General features: G+C 52.4%; 1 protein-coding gene across 2 annotated transcripts in view; it reads right to left on the bottom strand.

The window, feature by feature from the left end:
- The window catches only part of LOC119437328 (thiopurine S-methyltransferase), a 114350-nt gene extending 102400 nt beyond the window's left edge, over nt 1-11950 (bottom strand). For both annotated transcript variants that reach the window (XM_049660442.1, XM_037704377.2), the window contains exon 1: nt 11823-11950. In XM_049660442.1, coding sequence (XP_049516399.1) covers nt 11823-11833 — 11 coding nt within the window. In that variant the 5' untranslated portion in view covers nt 11834-11950. The remainder of the gene's footprint in view (nt 1-11822) is intronic.
- Between the last annotated feature and the right edge of the window lie 1603 nt (nt 11951-13553).

Genomic DNA, 13553 nt, shown 5'->3' with positions numbered 1-13553 from the left:
GTTGGGACACCTTGACTTCCTCAAGCAGCTTCTTTGTGTTCGGCTGAGACACCTTGGTTTGCTTTGGAGGACTAACGCTTCCGCTCCAACGCGCCAACCACTACGCTGGTTGTTTACGATACGCGAAGCACCGCGTATGAACACTCGCGGCGCCACCTACAAGAAGGACGACGTGGCGTAGTAGCCGAGAGCGCGAGTCAGCGTCTTTTATTGCGATAGCAATTATATGGACACTTCAAGCGGATTTCTAACGTCGCCGTTGCCGTCGTCGTCGCCGTGAGGTTCCGTATAAAGTCCAAGGGCGATAAAGTCATCGCCGCGCGCCGTACGTGCGAGTGAACTCGTGGGACGCGCGCTATCACAGAGAGCAAACTCACGGCGGAGAGCAAACGCGACTTTCGCGCGAAAGGCTGTGGGGGTATGGGAGTGCAGGAGGGGGGGGGGGCGACGCTGTGATGCGGGATCAAATGCGTGTCTTGCAACCGGGCGCAAGGGGAACTGGCGACTCAGTCTCCCACGTGAAAGAAGGAAAGCGGAAAGGCAGCGCGGAAGGGAGGGGGGGCGCTGCTTCTACTCTGCCAACAACTGCGCTTGTACTTTACCCGGCTGCGGCGGTCGCCCGCACCGGAACTTGAAAGCGATCTCCACACGGCTCTGACCTTCGTATGCACTGTGCATTCTCCGCTCAGTTTCCGTTGAAGCGATAGACCGTACGAACCTTCGCTCGTTGCGGCGGCTGCGCTTGCTGCCAGCGTTTTGACAGTGGTTGTCTGCGGTCATCGAGTGTGATCTATTCACATTTGCTTGTGCGCGCTGACACCACGCTTGTTAATTCAGTTACTAAGCGAATGTGTCCAAATTTATGCAGCCGATAAAACTACTATCCCTATTCCAAATAGGGATAGTAGTTTACTCTACTAATTTACTATCGCAATTGAAGCTTCGCCTTTCGGGCGAAACTGCGACATTTTTTCTACGTGTTTTGTTTCTCACGCGACGTAATCCTTTTACACAAGGCGCGCATCTGTTCCGGTGTCTTTAACTTTTGTTTACCATGCGACGCCACCCTAGGACCGCACGCTGGCGTTGGCCACCGACGTCACGCCCCCCACTGCGCAGCCGCGGCTTGAGGCTTCGCCCGCTCCGCGAGAACGTCCACTCTGACGAAAAGATTCGGTGGGTTTGAGCCTATGCTTATAATGTACGACAATAAAACAGTGCGAAGTTATAATGCAAAACTTGTAGCGTATGAACGGTACTGTGCTTGTACTGGATATTGTCAACGTGTATAACTGTGATCACAATGAGCATTACAGTTATAAAAGTTGCATATGCGTAGTTCTTAGTTTAGTTGTCAGTTGTTATTATTTATATATGAACATTTCAGCGAGAGATGTTTTTCATTGAGCAGGTTGGTCACGGAACCACCTCATTATTTGTGAAACTGAAAGCTGAATACTCCTCCCGAAGAACTGATGAGTTATAAAAAGAGTACGGGGAGAGTTACTCCTTTGAATAATTCGGACACAATGCTCAACTCTGAAAAATAAACAGTGCACAGCTTAACAGTTTAATATTTTATTACGGTTTATCACGGAGAATGAAAGCAACACGGGAATAAAACAACGTATAAAAAAATTACTGCTGCATTTGTGCACTGCTTTCTCCCTGACAATCCCTGAGTTCCCTGACAATCCACGGAGGGCAACAGTGAGAGCTGATGAGTGGACCTCGCTTCGTTTATATTATTGGGATAGCAATTATATGGACACTTCAACGGGATTTCTGCCGTCGCCGTCGCCGTGAGGTTCCGTATAGATTCCAAGGGCGATAAAATCGTCGCCGCGCGCCGTATGCGCGAGTAAAAGCGCGCGGGGGACGCGCGCTATCACGGAGAGCCAACGCACGGCGGAAAGCAAACGCGATTGTTGCCCAAAAGGCCGTGGGGGTGTGGGGGGGAGGGAGGCGGGGCGACGCTGTGCTACGGCACCAAATGCTTATCTTGCAACCCAGCGCAAGGAGAACTGGCAACGCAATCTCCCACGCGAAAGCAAAAGAAAAAAAAAGCGGGGAGGCAGCGTGGGATGGACGGGGGGAGAAGCTTCTACTCTGCCAACAAACACGCTTGCACTGGCTGTGGTGGCCGTCGCCCGCACCGTCTCTTTATCTCCACCACGGCCAGGCTCGACTGGCGCGCGCACTCGCTTCATAAGAAGCGAGCGCGCGCACCAGTCGAGCCCGGCCGTGTCTCCACACGGCTCTGACCTTTATGCGCTCTCCATTCGCCGCTCAGTTTCCGTTGAAGCGATAGACCGCACGATTCTTCGCCCGCTGCAGCGGCCGCGCCAGCGTTTTGACAGTCGTTGTCTGCAGTCATTCAGTGTGATCTATTCATGTTTGCTTGTGCGCGATGACACCACGCTTGTCAATTCAGTTAGAAAGCGAATGTGTCCAAGTTTATGCGGCCGATAAAACTACTCTACTATCCCTACTCCGAATAGCTCTCTACCAATTTGCTATCGCAATTGATGCTTCGCCTTTCGGGCGAAACTGCGACGTTTTTTATTTGACAAAGGCTCGTCATAGATTTAAGGTACGGGATGGGTAGTTCGTTCATTATTCTCAAACACACGATACTATTTATATGTCAAATACAAATTGCGTAAAAACATGGTATGAAGTTTTTGGCGTAAAACTGGCTAGAACTCACGTAAACCAAAACAAGTCATGAGCCATTCGCACTGTGAAGGTGGATAACGAGTGAAGCTTGTCGCGGCTGGAGGTGGCGTTTGGGCCAAGAATCCACCAAGCCCATTGATGAGTACGTCCAGTAGTAGGCATAAGGAAAATGTTTTTTACATTATTTACACTGGCCTCTGGTACGGAAGCCCACTCCATCAGGAGCATACTAAACATCTGAGTTCGCCTCAGGACACGTCATACCGAAGCTCAACCAAATGTGTCCGCTTATCAAGCAGTCGTCTTCTCTAGTTGAACCGACTAGGGCATCTGATGAGCTTGGTGCGGCCAATCAGAGGGCTGTATTGTTCACAGAACTCCGCCTCTAATGTTGCATCCTCGCATTTGCTGCAACTGAGTGGCCATCTGGGAAACCGAGATCGTTGCTGTTCCCACGGTAGTAATTCCTCGAAGTTGGCATCTGGCGTCAATCCGTGGCATCTCCGTGACGGTCAGCTTGTCATGGTCGGTGTCGGGTGCTGTCGCCGTCTGGACGGCGCTGATGAAAAAGGCTGCCTCGGGGCAACAGCCAAAAGATGCGCACTGCCGATTTGGGGCGCTTGTCTGCCCGTCACCGTCGGTGTCGGGCACTGTCACCGTCTGGGCGACGCTGATGAAAGGGGCTGCCTCGTGGAAAACGTCCAAGGTATGATCGACCTGGTCCAGGTTGAAACATAACAAGCTGTTTAGCACACAACACAGAGGCCTCCCCATTACTACGACAGAAGATCGAGACGCGAAATTCAAAATGAAGAACGGCAACTTGTCCTTCTGGTTTTTTATTACATTCATGCGGACTTACATGAAAGAAAAGAAAATCGGGAAAACAAAGACCGTAGTTATACGGTTTTTTGGTAAGCATATTTACCTTTGCTGGCTTCAGTGTCTTGAAACGAACGCTTGGACACAGGAGAAAAAAAATTACGGGGGATGCGTAGAACATTCTAAGAATGTCAAGGCAGAAGCCTAGTTGTACCCATAGCGATGTGAAATGAAGCGCTGAGACCACGCGGCGATGCATACAAGGGGCGTGAGCGCGCTGCGAGCGTGCTGCCGCCGTTTCTGGAACGTTCTACGGGCGCCGCCGCTGACATTTCCACCCTCCCCCCAGCGCCACCACCGCGGTTGCCCTCAACGCCCCTATGCGCTGCTGCTGAGATTTCCCTCCTCTTCCCCAGTGAAGCTGTTGCCCTTTCCCTCAACGCCCTCTGTTGAGCGCGAGGGGCAGTATGGGAACGCTGGCTTGATGAGCAGCGTCGGAGCCAGCTGCGGAAGACGACGAACGCGCGAGTAGTGGCACGAGCGCGAGGCGAGCTCGCTCACTTTTTCTGTACCTCTCAGCGACCTTGAAACATAAGAGATTTAAGGGGTTCGCCTTAAAAATGTGGATATCTTTTTCTGTGACATTTGTGGGGATGCGCGACTCTCACGCGTCCCCTGATATTGTTTTCCCCGCATGTCTCCTGTAGTCCGGCTTCTCTGCGTGGCTAAGCCCAGCGGTGGTTGCGGCGCGTTGCGAGAGATGGCGCTAGTGTCGCGATGCTAACGCCACCGAACGGCGGGGTCACTTGGGAGAAAAAGGTCGGAGGCGCTCTCTCTTTGGATTGGGATCGGCGGCGAACACGCACGAACACTTCGCGCGTGCGCCGGCCCGCTTCGCGCGACCGTCGCGCGAGGCTAAGAGCGGGACACCGGTATGGACGAACACGGATCGTTCGAGCGCGCCACCGTTCGCGTGACCGTACACGTGAACGACTAGGCGATAGTGTCATAGCATGGGGCGAACGTATTCGCTCGCTATCGGGTCGCGGTGAGTCGGACTTCCTTGATTTGTCGCGCGCCCGTGTGAATGTTCAATTGGTAGTAATTCGGCTAGTGTGCATTAGTGTATGAAAGGCGCAATAAATGCCCTTTTGATTGTTTGCACTACTGTGTTGTCGTTCCTTTGTCCCAAGAGCCCGTGTGAGACCCCACACATTGTAGCGCCAAATTCCCCGCCGTCGATTCCCGGCATTGAAGAGCAGGCAGACGAACTCCGAAGGACAGGGGGACATAATAATTTTATCTATTTACTGTTTAAGTTGATCAAGATTAGACTGTACACTGTTGTGTCTGGCGGTCCTTCGGGACACAGGAGGCCGGCGCCGACTCAGACGCGCCAACCTGGTGCCCCTTTCTCGCGGCCGAGAATTGTCACCTGGGACTAAGGGATTAGCAGTTGGTCTCCGGGCTACCTCATGCGTGGCTAAACGGCAGCGTCGCCCCTTGGTGTGGTCCCGTGAATTACCAGCGCCGCCCGAACCACGACGACGCTACGCCGACTGCTGCCTTTCGAGACAGCCACCGCCCTACCTGGTTCCGCGAACTGACCGCTATGGAGAGGCGAATCTTGAAAGGGACCCGTGTCTGGCAATCCCGGGGGAACGACATCAACCTTCGGTTCCCAAGGTGTCAACCGCTGCCTGTGTTCGGGGGCGACCTAGCAAGATTGGAGGCGGAGCCCGGCGGGAAACGACGACACATCACGTGCGGGATATGGCCACCTGATCAAAGACTGTCATTGGCTAAAGGAACTAAAGTGTATTCCCTCGTCGAGTGAAAGAGGGAAACGGAAGGGATAAGACGCTGGAGGCTGGAGGCTTGACCATGTAGAGACGCTCGACCATGTAGAACGCTCGGAGATGCAAACGCTACTACATGCAAATATGTTAGCACGTAGATGGCTCCAATATCATGGAGCCCGTCTTGTAATATACCATGTACAGTGTATATAAAACAGTTTTCTAATCACCATGGATAACTCCTCCTCTTGGCACCTGGCACGGCACCATACATGGGAACCTTCGTGGACGCGCGGACCGTCGACTGTCGCAACAGTGGCTGGCAGCTTATGGGATTGGCCGGCGTTGGCTACATCGGTGTGGTGAGTGCTACGTGTTTGCTTCTCTTTTCGCCAGACTCATTAGCGCAGGTGACTAAGTCGGTAATGGTGGTTTGGTGTTGTTAGTGATTTCATCTCGCAGACCAAGAATACAGTGTCTCGTGGGCTAGGTTACTTAGGGGAAGAAACACAGGGTGCACTGTAAATACGGATAAGTTTGAAATCCAGGAACTCCTAAAAAGTTGTGAGCCGATGGGCATTTTGGTTGTCCCTGCGGTAGGCAAAAGTCAACAATTGGTGCTTTTACAGAATGAGGAAGTGAGTTGGGAAAGGGCGGAGAGGCCAGGAAAATTGTTTGGTAAGCGAAGAGAGAAAATTTTGCAATCTCCCAAAGTGGCCGCGATAAGTACGGGCTTAATGCCCGAGTTTGCCCTTCATGTCGCCAGAACTCTCTAGTACAAGTAGGTAGTTGCTAGGAGAGTAACTGTGTGTTTTCTGGCGGGCACCGCTTTGGGGAATTTCTCTTCTTTAAATAGCGAATTTTAGGAAGGGTGAATTTTGAAGGCAAACGAGATCGCTATGGAGAAATTCAGAGTGCAGGACCTCCTTCTAATTTGCGAGGAGTTGGGCATTTCGGCCGACTCCGCAAAAAGAAAAGAAGCAGTTCTCGACGTCATGAAGGCAGAATATGTGACGGTCGAGGAAGCTGACGAGTCTTGGGAAACCACTGTTGAAAGAAAGCAAAAAGCAGAGGAGTGCAAGAGGCGCGAGCGGGAAGAGCGAGAAAGGGAGCGCGTAGAACGAGGAAAGCGCGAAGAAAGAGAAAAGCGCGAAGAAAGAGAGCATGAGATCAGGCTTAAACAACTTGAGAACGATGGTCGTCGCATGGGTAAGGGTAGGTCCGAGTTCAAGATGAAAAACCTTCTGCATCCCTTCAGAACGGGCGAAGACATCGCCCTGTACCTCGTACACTTTGAAAGGGCATGTGAAAGAGTAGGCTTCAGTAAAGATGTTTGGCCGCAGAAGTTGTTGACTCTTTTACCATGCGAAGTTTCAGATGTGATTGCACGACTGAGTAAGGAGGACTATGAAGTGTATGACAAGGTGAAGGCTGCATTGTTGCTCAGATATCGCCTGTCGGCAGAGGCTTTTCGCCAGCGCTTTAGGTACACGAAGAAGGGAAACGAATCTCACCCGGATTTTGCTTACGAGATTAAAGTCAACTTAGTGGAGTGGCTTAAAGGCGCACAGGTCTACGGCGATCACGACAAGGTAATTGAGTGCATGGCACTCGAGCAGTTTTATCGAGGTATTCCCGAGGAAGTAAGGCTTTGCGTGCAAGATCGGATGACAAATTCAGACGTAGACAGAGCGGCAGAACTCGCCGAGGATTACTGCACGCGCCGAAGTTTCCGCAGTACGCCGCGACGACTAGAGAGAAGCGACAGAGCGGGATTCAGTTTTGGGAAGCGAGAGGGTAGGAAGTCTTTCCGTACGAAATTTAAACCGGAGACTTCAAATTCCCCAGGCACGCATCAAGACAAAGATGGTGACGCACCTAAAATAGAGCAAGATACGAGGGCGGCCGCTGACAGTGCGCGCGCACTTGAGACGCGGAAAACAGTTGTCTGTTACAACTGTGGAGAAAAAGGCCACATGGCCAGGAGTTGTGAGAAGCAGGTGGTATTTGCCACAATTCAGGACTCCGATAAGAACCTGCATCTGTTGAGGCCTTATATACGACAGCTTTCAGTGAATGGTCGGATGTGCAGAGTATTGAGAGACTCTGCGGCAACGATGGATGTAGCTCGCCCAAGTTGTGTATCTCACGACGATTTCACAGGAGAGTCCGCTTGGATTCGGCAAGTGGCCGAAAAGCAAAGCTTTTGCCTTCCAATAGCGAGGGTGGTGATCGAAGGACCTTTCGGCCAACTGAGTACGGAGGCGGCAATTTCGGCCAGCCTGCCAGATAACTTCCCCTATTTATTTTCTAATAGGTCGGAGCAAATTCTGAAGGAGCGAGGAGAATCTTTCTCCAGTCAGGCAGCTCCAAAGTCAGAAGCACGTAAAGAGACTCGGAGACTGATAGGCATGTTCCCTATGGAGCAGTGGTCAGAGGACCATGGGACGATTCCCGAGGCAGCTGCTAGCGGTAACGAACCATACGTGTCAGTAGCCGAATGCGAGGGGAAGACAATTACTGAAGAGAGCAGCGGTTTTCCCGCATCAGATATCGAAGGCCCTTTAGGCCAAGTGTGTACGGAGGCGGCAATTTCAGCTAGTCTGCCGGAGAAAGTCGCCTATTTTTCGAATAGGTCAGATCAAGTGGTGAAGAAAAAACGTAAGCGCAAGGCGAGAAAGGCGGACGCGGTCGAGGCGCTTAGAATCAAACTTGCGAAGCGCCACGGCGACAGCGGTAAATGCGCAAAGGTCAAGTCCCAGCCAGAGACTGTGAAAAAGCGGAGAGCAAATCCTAAGCTTAGGCGTTTGCTGAGATCAGGGATCGGCGTGACGCACGTCACGAAAAAGAGGGTTTCGCGAAGATCCAGGCGTGGTAACAGACGCCTAACCGCATCGAGTACAGTGCATTGTAAGCAGAGGGACAAAGGGAAGCGTCCTGTAGGCTGTTACAATGGCCGATCACTCGCAGGGGAAAAGAAAAGAGTCTGCCGAGCAGATAACTGGAAAGTGCGCGCACGGGTCTGTCAATGTATCGCCCTCCCAGTACTTGGAGGCAGTTGTCTTAAAGTCACAGTTACAAGGTGTGTCAGGTGAATTAGTGGCTTTTGCCTTCTTTGCGACGGCGCCTTGCGAAATCCCCGGAATGCGCGACCCCCTCGAGTGCGTTTGAAAGAAACGGGGTGCCATTGGGGCCCGAGCATAAGTAAACAAGGAAGACGGGTAGCATTTTCTTCTTCTTTTGTATTCATTTTGCGGGAGATGGGTGTTGAATGTTTGACAGGTGTAAAGAATGCCGCAGTTTTGTTATGTTGTTAACCTCTTTGAGTAAGGTTAGACCAACTATTCAAAGGGGAGTGTTTACGCGACGACAGCTATAGAAGTGAAATGCAAAATGTCATTTGCATATAGTTTGGCATGTCACGCGCAAGTTGCGCAAGTTAATGAGCTCCGCTTTTGCACGAGTTTGTAATAAGTCGTAAATAGTTTGCCCATCTGTTTATTTGGCAATTTCGGTATTAGGTAAGGATTATGCAGCGTTTTTGTGGCAAGTGTTACGGAATGTGAATTAGTGAAGGCCAGTTCTCCCTTCGCCTTCCTGATCTGTGGAAGCTCTAATTCATAATAACTTAGCTTCATTACATTAACCCAGATGGTGTCTGTTTCCGAAGACACATCATTGGAAGTTTTTTTTTGGTACTTGTCCGGATCAACGAGCACCTTGTGTTTCAGGGTTTTCTTTAGATAGGGGGTTGTCAGATTTTTTGGAATTGGTAGAGTCTGGCGATGAGAGTGGCTTGCAGTGGCGCTTGCAGCATTGTGTGTGGCTGACAAAGGTCGCTCCTTGGAGCTTGTCATCTTGCATTTCTGCAGCCCAATCAGAGCCCACCTATGAAGAGGCCTTTGGCGGGAAGATCATCATTCCTGGAAGCAGCGGCCCCATGGCTTTGAGCGAAGCAGGCATCAAACCGGCCGAGCTGCATGAAACAACTCGACCTCCCGATGCATCATCTGGCGGCGGGGGTGCTGTTGTGTCTGGCGGTCCTTCGGGACACAGGACGCCGGCGCCGACTCAGACGCGCCAAAATGGCGCCCCTTTCTCGCGGCCGAGAATTGTCACCTCGGACTAAGGGATTAGCAGTTGGTCTCCGGGCTACCTCATGCGTGGCTAAACGGCAGCGTCGCCCCTTGGTGCGGTCCCGTGAATTACCAGCGCCGCCCGAACCACGACAACGCTACGCCGACTGCTGCCTTTCGAGACAGCCACCGCCCTACCTGGTTCCGCGAACTGACCGCTATGGAGAGGCGAATCTTGAAAGGGGCACGTGTGTGGCAATCCCGGGGGAACGACATCAACGTTCGGTTCCCAAGGTGTCAACCGCTGCCTGTGTTCGGGGGCGACCTAGCAAGATTGGAGGCGGAGCCCAGCGGGAAACGACGACACATCACGTGCGGGATATGGCCACCTGATCAAAGACTGTCATTGGCTAAAGGAACTAAAGTGCATTCCCTCGTCGAGTGAAAGAGGGAAGCGGAAGGGATAAGACGCTGGAGGCTTGACCATGTAGAGACGCTCGACCATGTAGAACGCTCGGAGATGTAAACGCTACTACATGCAAATATGTTAGCACGTAGACGGCTCCAATATCATGGAGCCCATCTTGTAATATACCATGTACAGTGTTTATAAAACAGTTTTCTAATCACCATGGATAACTCCTCCTCTTGGCACCTGGCACGGCACCATACATGGGAACCTTCGTGGACGCGCGGACCGTCGACTGTCGCAACAACACTGGGGCACTCTGACAGGAGACAAGATAAAACTCAAATACGGCGTGGTCTCAGCTTGGTCCGGCCCTTCGCACCTCTACTTGGTCCGGCTACAGTGTACTTGAAGGTGTTGTAGTGGGCTCAGAGGAGGGCGCGAACTGATGTGTTGCATGTGCCGCCGAGAGGAGGCGCGGCTAGACGTTCCTCCTGAAGTCTGGCGTGAGCGACTGCAGACGGTGACGTTCACCCTCGGACTCATGGTCCTTCGACGCATTCTCGCTTTCGCGCAGTCCCGCTTTCGCTCTCTCCGTTCACGTTTTCTATATTCACGTTTCTGCTGTCGACGCCTCTCCGCTTTGTTAGCTTTTTATTGCGATAGCAATTATATGGACACTCTAGGCGAATTTCTGCCGTCGCCGTCACCGTGAGGTTCCGTATAAAGGCCACGGGTGATAATGTCGTCGCAGCGCGCCGTGCGCGATATGTGCGAGTGAATGCATGCGGCAGTGAGCCGGCAATCGCGGCTCGCGCACAAAAGGGCGGGAAGCGGGAAGGAAGCGAGCAGTCTTCGAGACACGCACAACGCTCTGGAGGAGGGTAGGGAGGTGGAGGGACCCCGCGCGCTCCCTCCGGGCCGGAAGTCTCTGGGAGGCGGGTGGGCAGGCGGAGGGGCCGCGCGGTCCAGCCGGGATGCAAGGCTCCGGGGGAGGGGGGGCGTATCCTGCGCCACCAGCACCCACCCGCACGGCTGTATCTTGGAAGCCATCTGCGGCGGGGGCAGAGTCCGCTGTTTTGGCGGCTAAGATCGCGTTGATGCGAGCGCCGGCACGAAGCTCAATTCGCTCGCTGCTGCTGCTGCGCCGACTCACTCCAGCGTTTTGACATCGACTTTCCGCGGTCATCGAGTGAGATGCGTTCATGTTTGATTTTGCGCGCGTGACACCATGATTGTTAATTTAGTTAGTGTGCTTATGTTTACTAGATTACACGGCCGATAAAATACTATTCGTACTTAGTACAGTTGTCCACTAATTTGCTATCGCAATCGATGCTTCGCCTTTCGGGCGAAGCGGCGACTTTTTTTTTCTCCAGGGCGAACGCGCTATGCCGCACCCCTGTCTTTTCCAGGTAACGGTAAAGGCTCATTCACACTAGGCAGACACGACACAGATTTTGGTCTGCCCACTGTTGGCGACAGCAGTTTACAGGACGGAAAACGCTGTGGCCAACGGTTTAACGGAAGGAAAACGCTGTCGCCAACAGTCGGCAGGCCAAAATACGGTAATGCCTTAAGAGGCAACTGAGGAGACCCCAAGGATGACTAAGTTAATCAGGCGCGAAGGCGCTCGCGCGGACGTCGGCGTGCTTGACAACAGGGACGTCCACTCGTACGCTCGACGCCGCCGACAGGACGAGTAAGGCACGGCCGACGCCAGGAGGTCCAAGTTCATGAGAAAAAATAACTACGGCAACTTCGCGACACCACACCCCTATGGAAAACAGCTAAGCTTGTGAGCGAGCTAGCTTTACATGGATGCTACCATTGGTAGCCGCGAAAATACTTTTGAAGAATGCTGGTGGCCATATTTTTCGCGACAGGGCCATTACCCTGTCAGTGAGGGGTCATGGATAAATCTGAGGGGGGGGGGGATCAGGAGATCTGGACATCCTCCCTGGATCCGCGCTCGCGTGCAACACACGCAAAGTCACTTGGACAAACACCATGCAAGACTTGAGAAGCGATGACTACCTTATTTCCATAGAAGCAGAAGGCGGTCCGCAGGAACACAATGCCGGTCACCAAATGAAGATCACCAACTGGAATCAGCTAAGCAAACATCGGGACGAGCAACAGGTGGTAGACATCAAAGACATAGATAGAACAATGGACCGGCCAACTGCGGCGGGACATCGAGCGCGTGACGCAAAGGAACCCGTCGACAGCTGGGCTCCACACAATTGACTCCCGGTTACTGCACATGTGGGAGGCGAAAAACCTCCTACAGCACCGATGGAAACATCAGACAGAATTGGAAACTGCGTAAACGGATTGTGCAGCTCAACAAGGAAATAGAAATACACGCGCTTACCCGGCAACACCAAAAATGGGAAGAGAAATGCGCGGAGATGGACGGTCAACTCACCATGTGTTTCACGTGGCAGATACAGCGGTACCTGATAGATCCCGCCAACACCAAGACCACACACAGTCAAGGCATATACAAAATCATACACGCTTATGGGGCAACGGAGCCACAATTCCTACAGGATGCAGAACTGCTTTACATATCCCAAACGCCACCGCAAATACATTCGGACTACACGGAAGAAAGCAACGCCAACCTGCTTTGCCGAAATCCAATTCTACGTTGCCGAAATCCAGGCGGCCCTCGTCAAACTCAACACCAAGTCGGCCTCTGGCCCCGATCGAAGATCCACCAGGGCACTACGCAATCTCGATTACGGATCGATCGCGAAACTCACCAAATACATAAACGAGTTTTGGGCGCACGGCAAGCTACTCCAGCAATGGAAAGAAGCACAGATCATACTGATACCATGACCGGGCAAGAAATTACAGCTGGAGAACCTGCGCCCCCTCTCCCTCACGTCCTGCGTGGGCAAGTTGATGGAGCATGCGTTTCTTAATAGACACACGGATTACCTCGAGGACAACGAATTATTTCCACACATCATGATTTCATGGGTTCAGAAGACATCTCTCCATGCAAGACGCCCTTCTGCAACTAAAACATCAAATCATAGACAATTCGGGGCGCTCGACGCAAGCCATCCTCGAGCTGGACTTGAAGAAGGCCTTCGATAACATTCGCCAAGATGCCATATTGCGACAAATATACAAGCTAAATCTCGGACTGCGAACGTACAACTACGTCAGAGACTTCCTCACGGGAAGAACCACTCGCTTGCAAGTGGGACAACTAGACTCGGAACAAACCAACATCGAGAGCTCGGACACCCCGCAGGGCTCGGTGATCTCGCCGATGCTCTTCAATCTCGTCCTGATGGCGTTACCCGACCAATTGCATCAAATCTAAGGACTGCATCACACGCTATACGCGGATGATGTTGTCACCCAGCTAGTACAGCTAGAATAGTTGACCAGCAACAGAGAGGCAAAAAACACGTCAGCCTTTAATAATGGTTGGACCTCGGAGAGCGCGCGCGCAACCACGAACTTCGTCGTTCTCCCCTCAAGGGGCCAGTGTCACCATGTGCCAACTTAATTCGCGTCATTGCTCCCCTCTCAAAAGAGACCGACCCGGTCGCTTCAACGGCATGGGGCGAGCAATATGGGCAAGAGTGCCAACATGAAAAGAAAAAAAAAACATACAGGAATGTACACAATGCTGAAGCGGTTTGTGAGGGTTGCTTATCCCTCGCGTGCGTAGTACGGCTTCATCCGTACTACGTGGACGACTTCAGCACGGGGACGGCGTCGGTTCGAACTAGGATCCGA

Source organism: Dermacentor silvarum, chromosome 1 (assembly GCF_013339745.2).
Source record: "Dermacentor silvarum isolate Dsil-2018 chromosome 1, BIME_Dsil_1.4, whole genome shotgun sequence".
Classification (NCBI taxonomy): domain Eukaryota; kingdom Metazoa; phylum Arthropoda; class Arachnida; order Ixodida; family Ixodidae; genus Dermacentor; species Dermacentor silvarum.
Note: the sequence above shows the minus strand (reverse complement) of the source record. Positions and strands in the feature narration are given on the sequence as shown.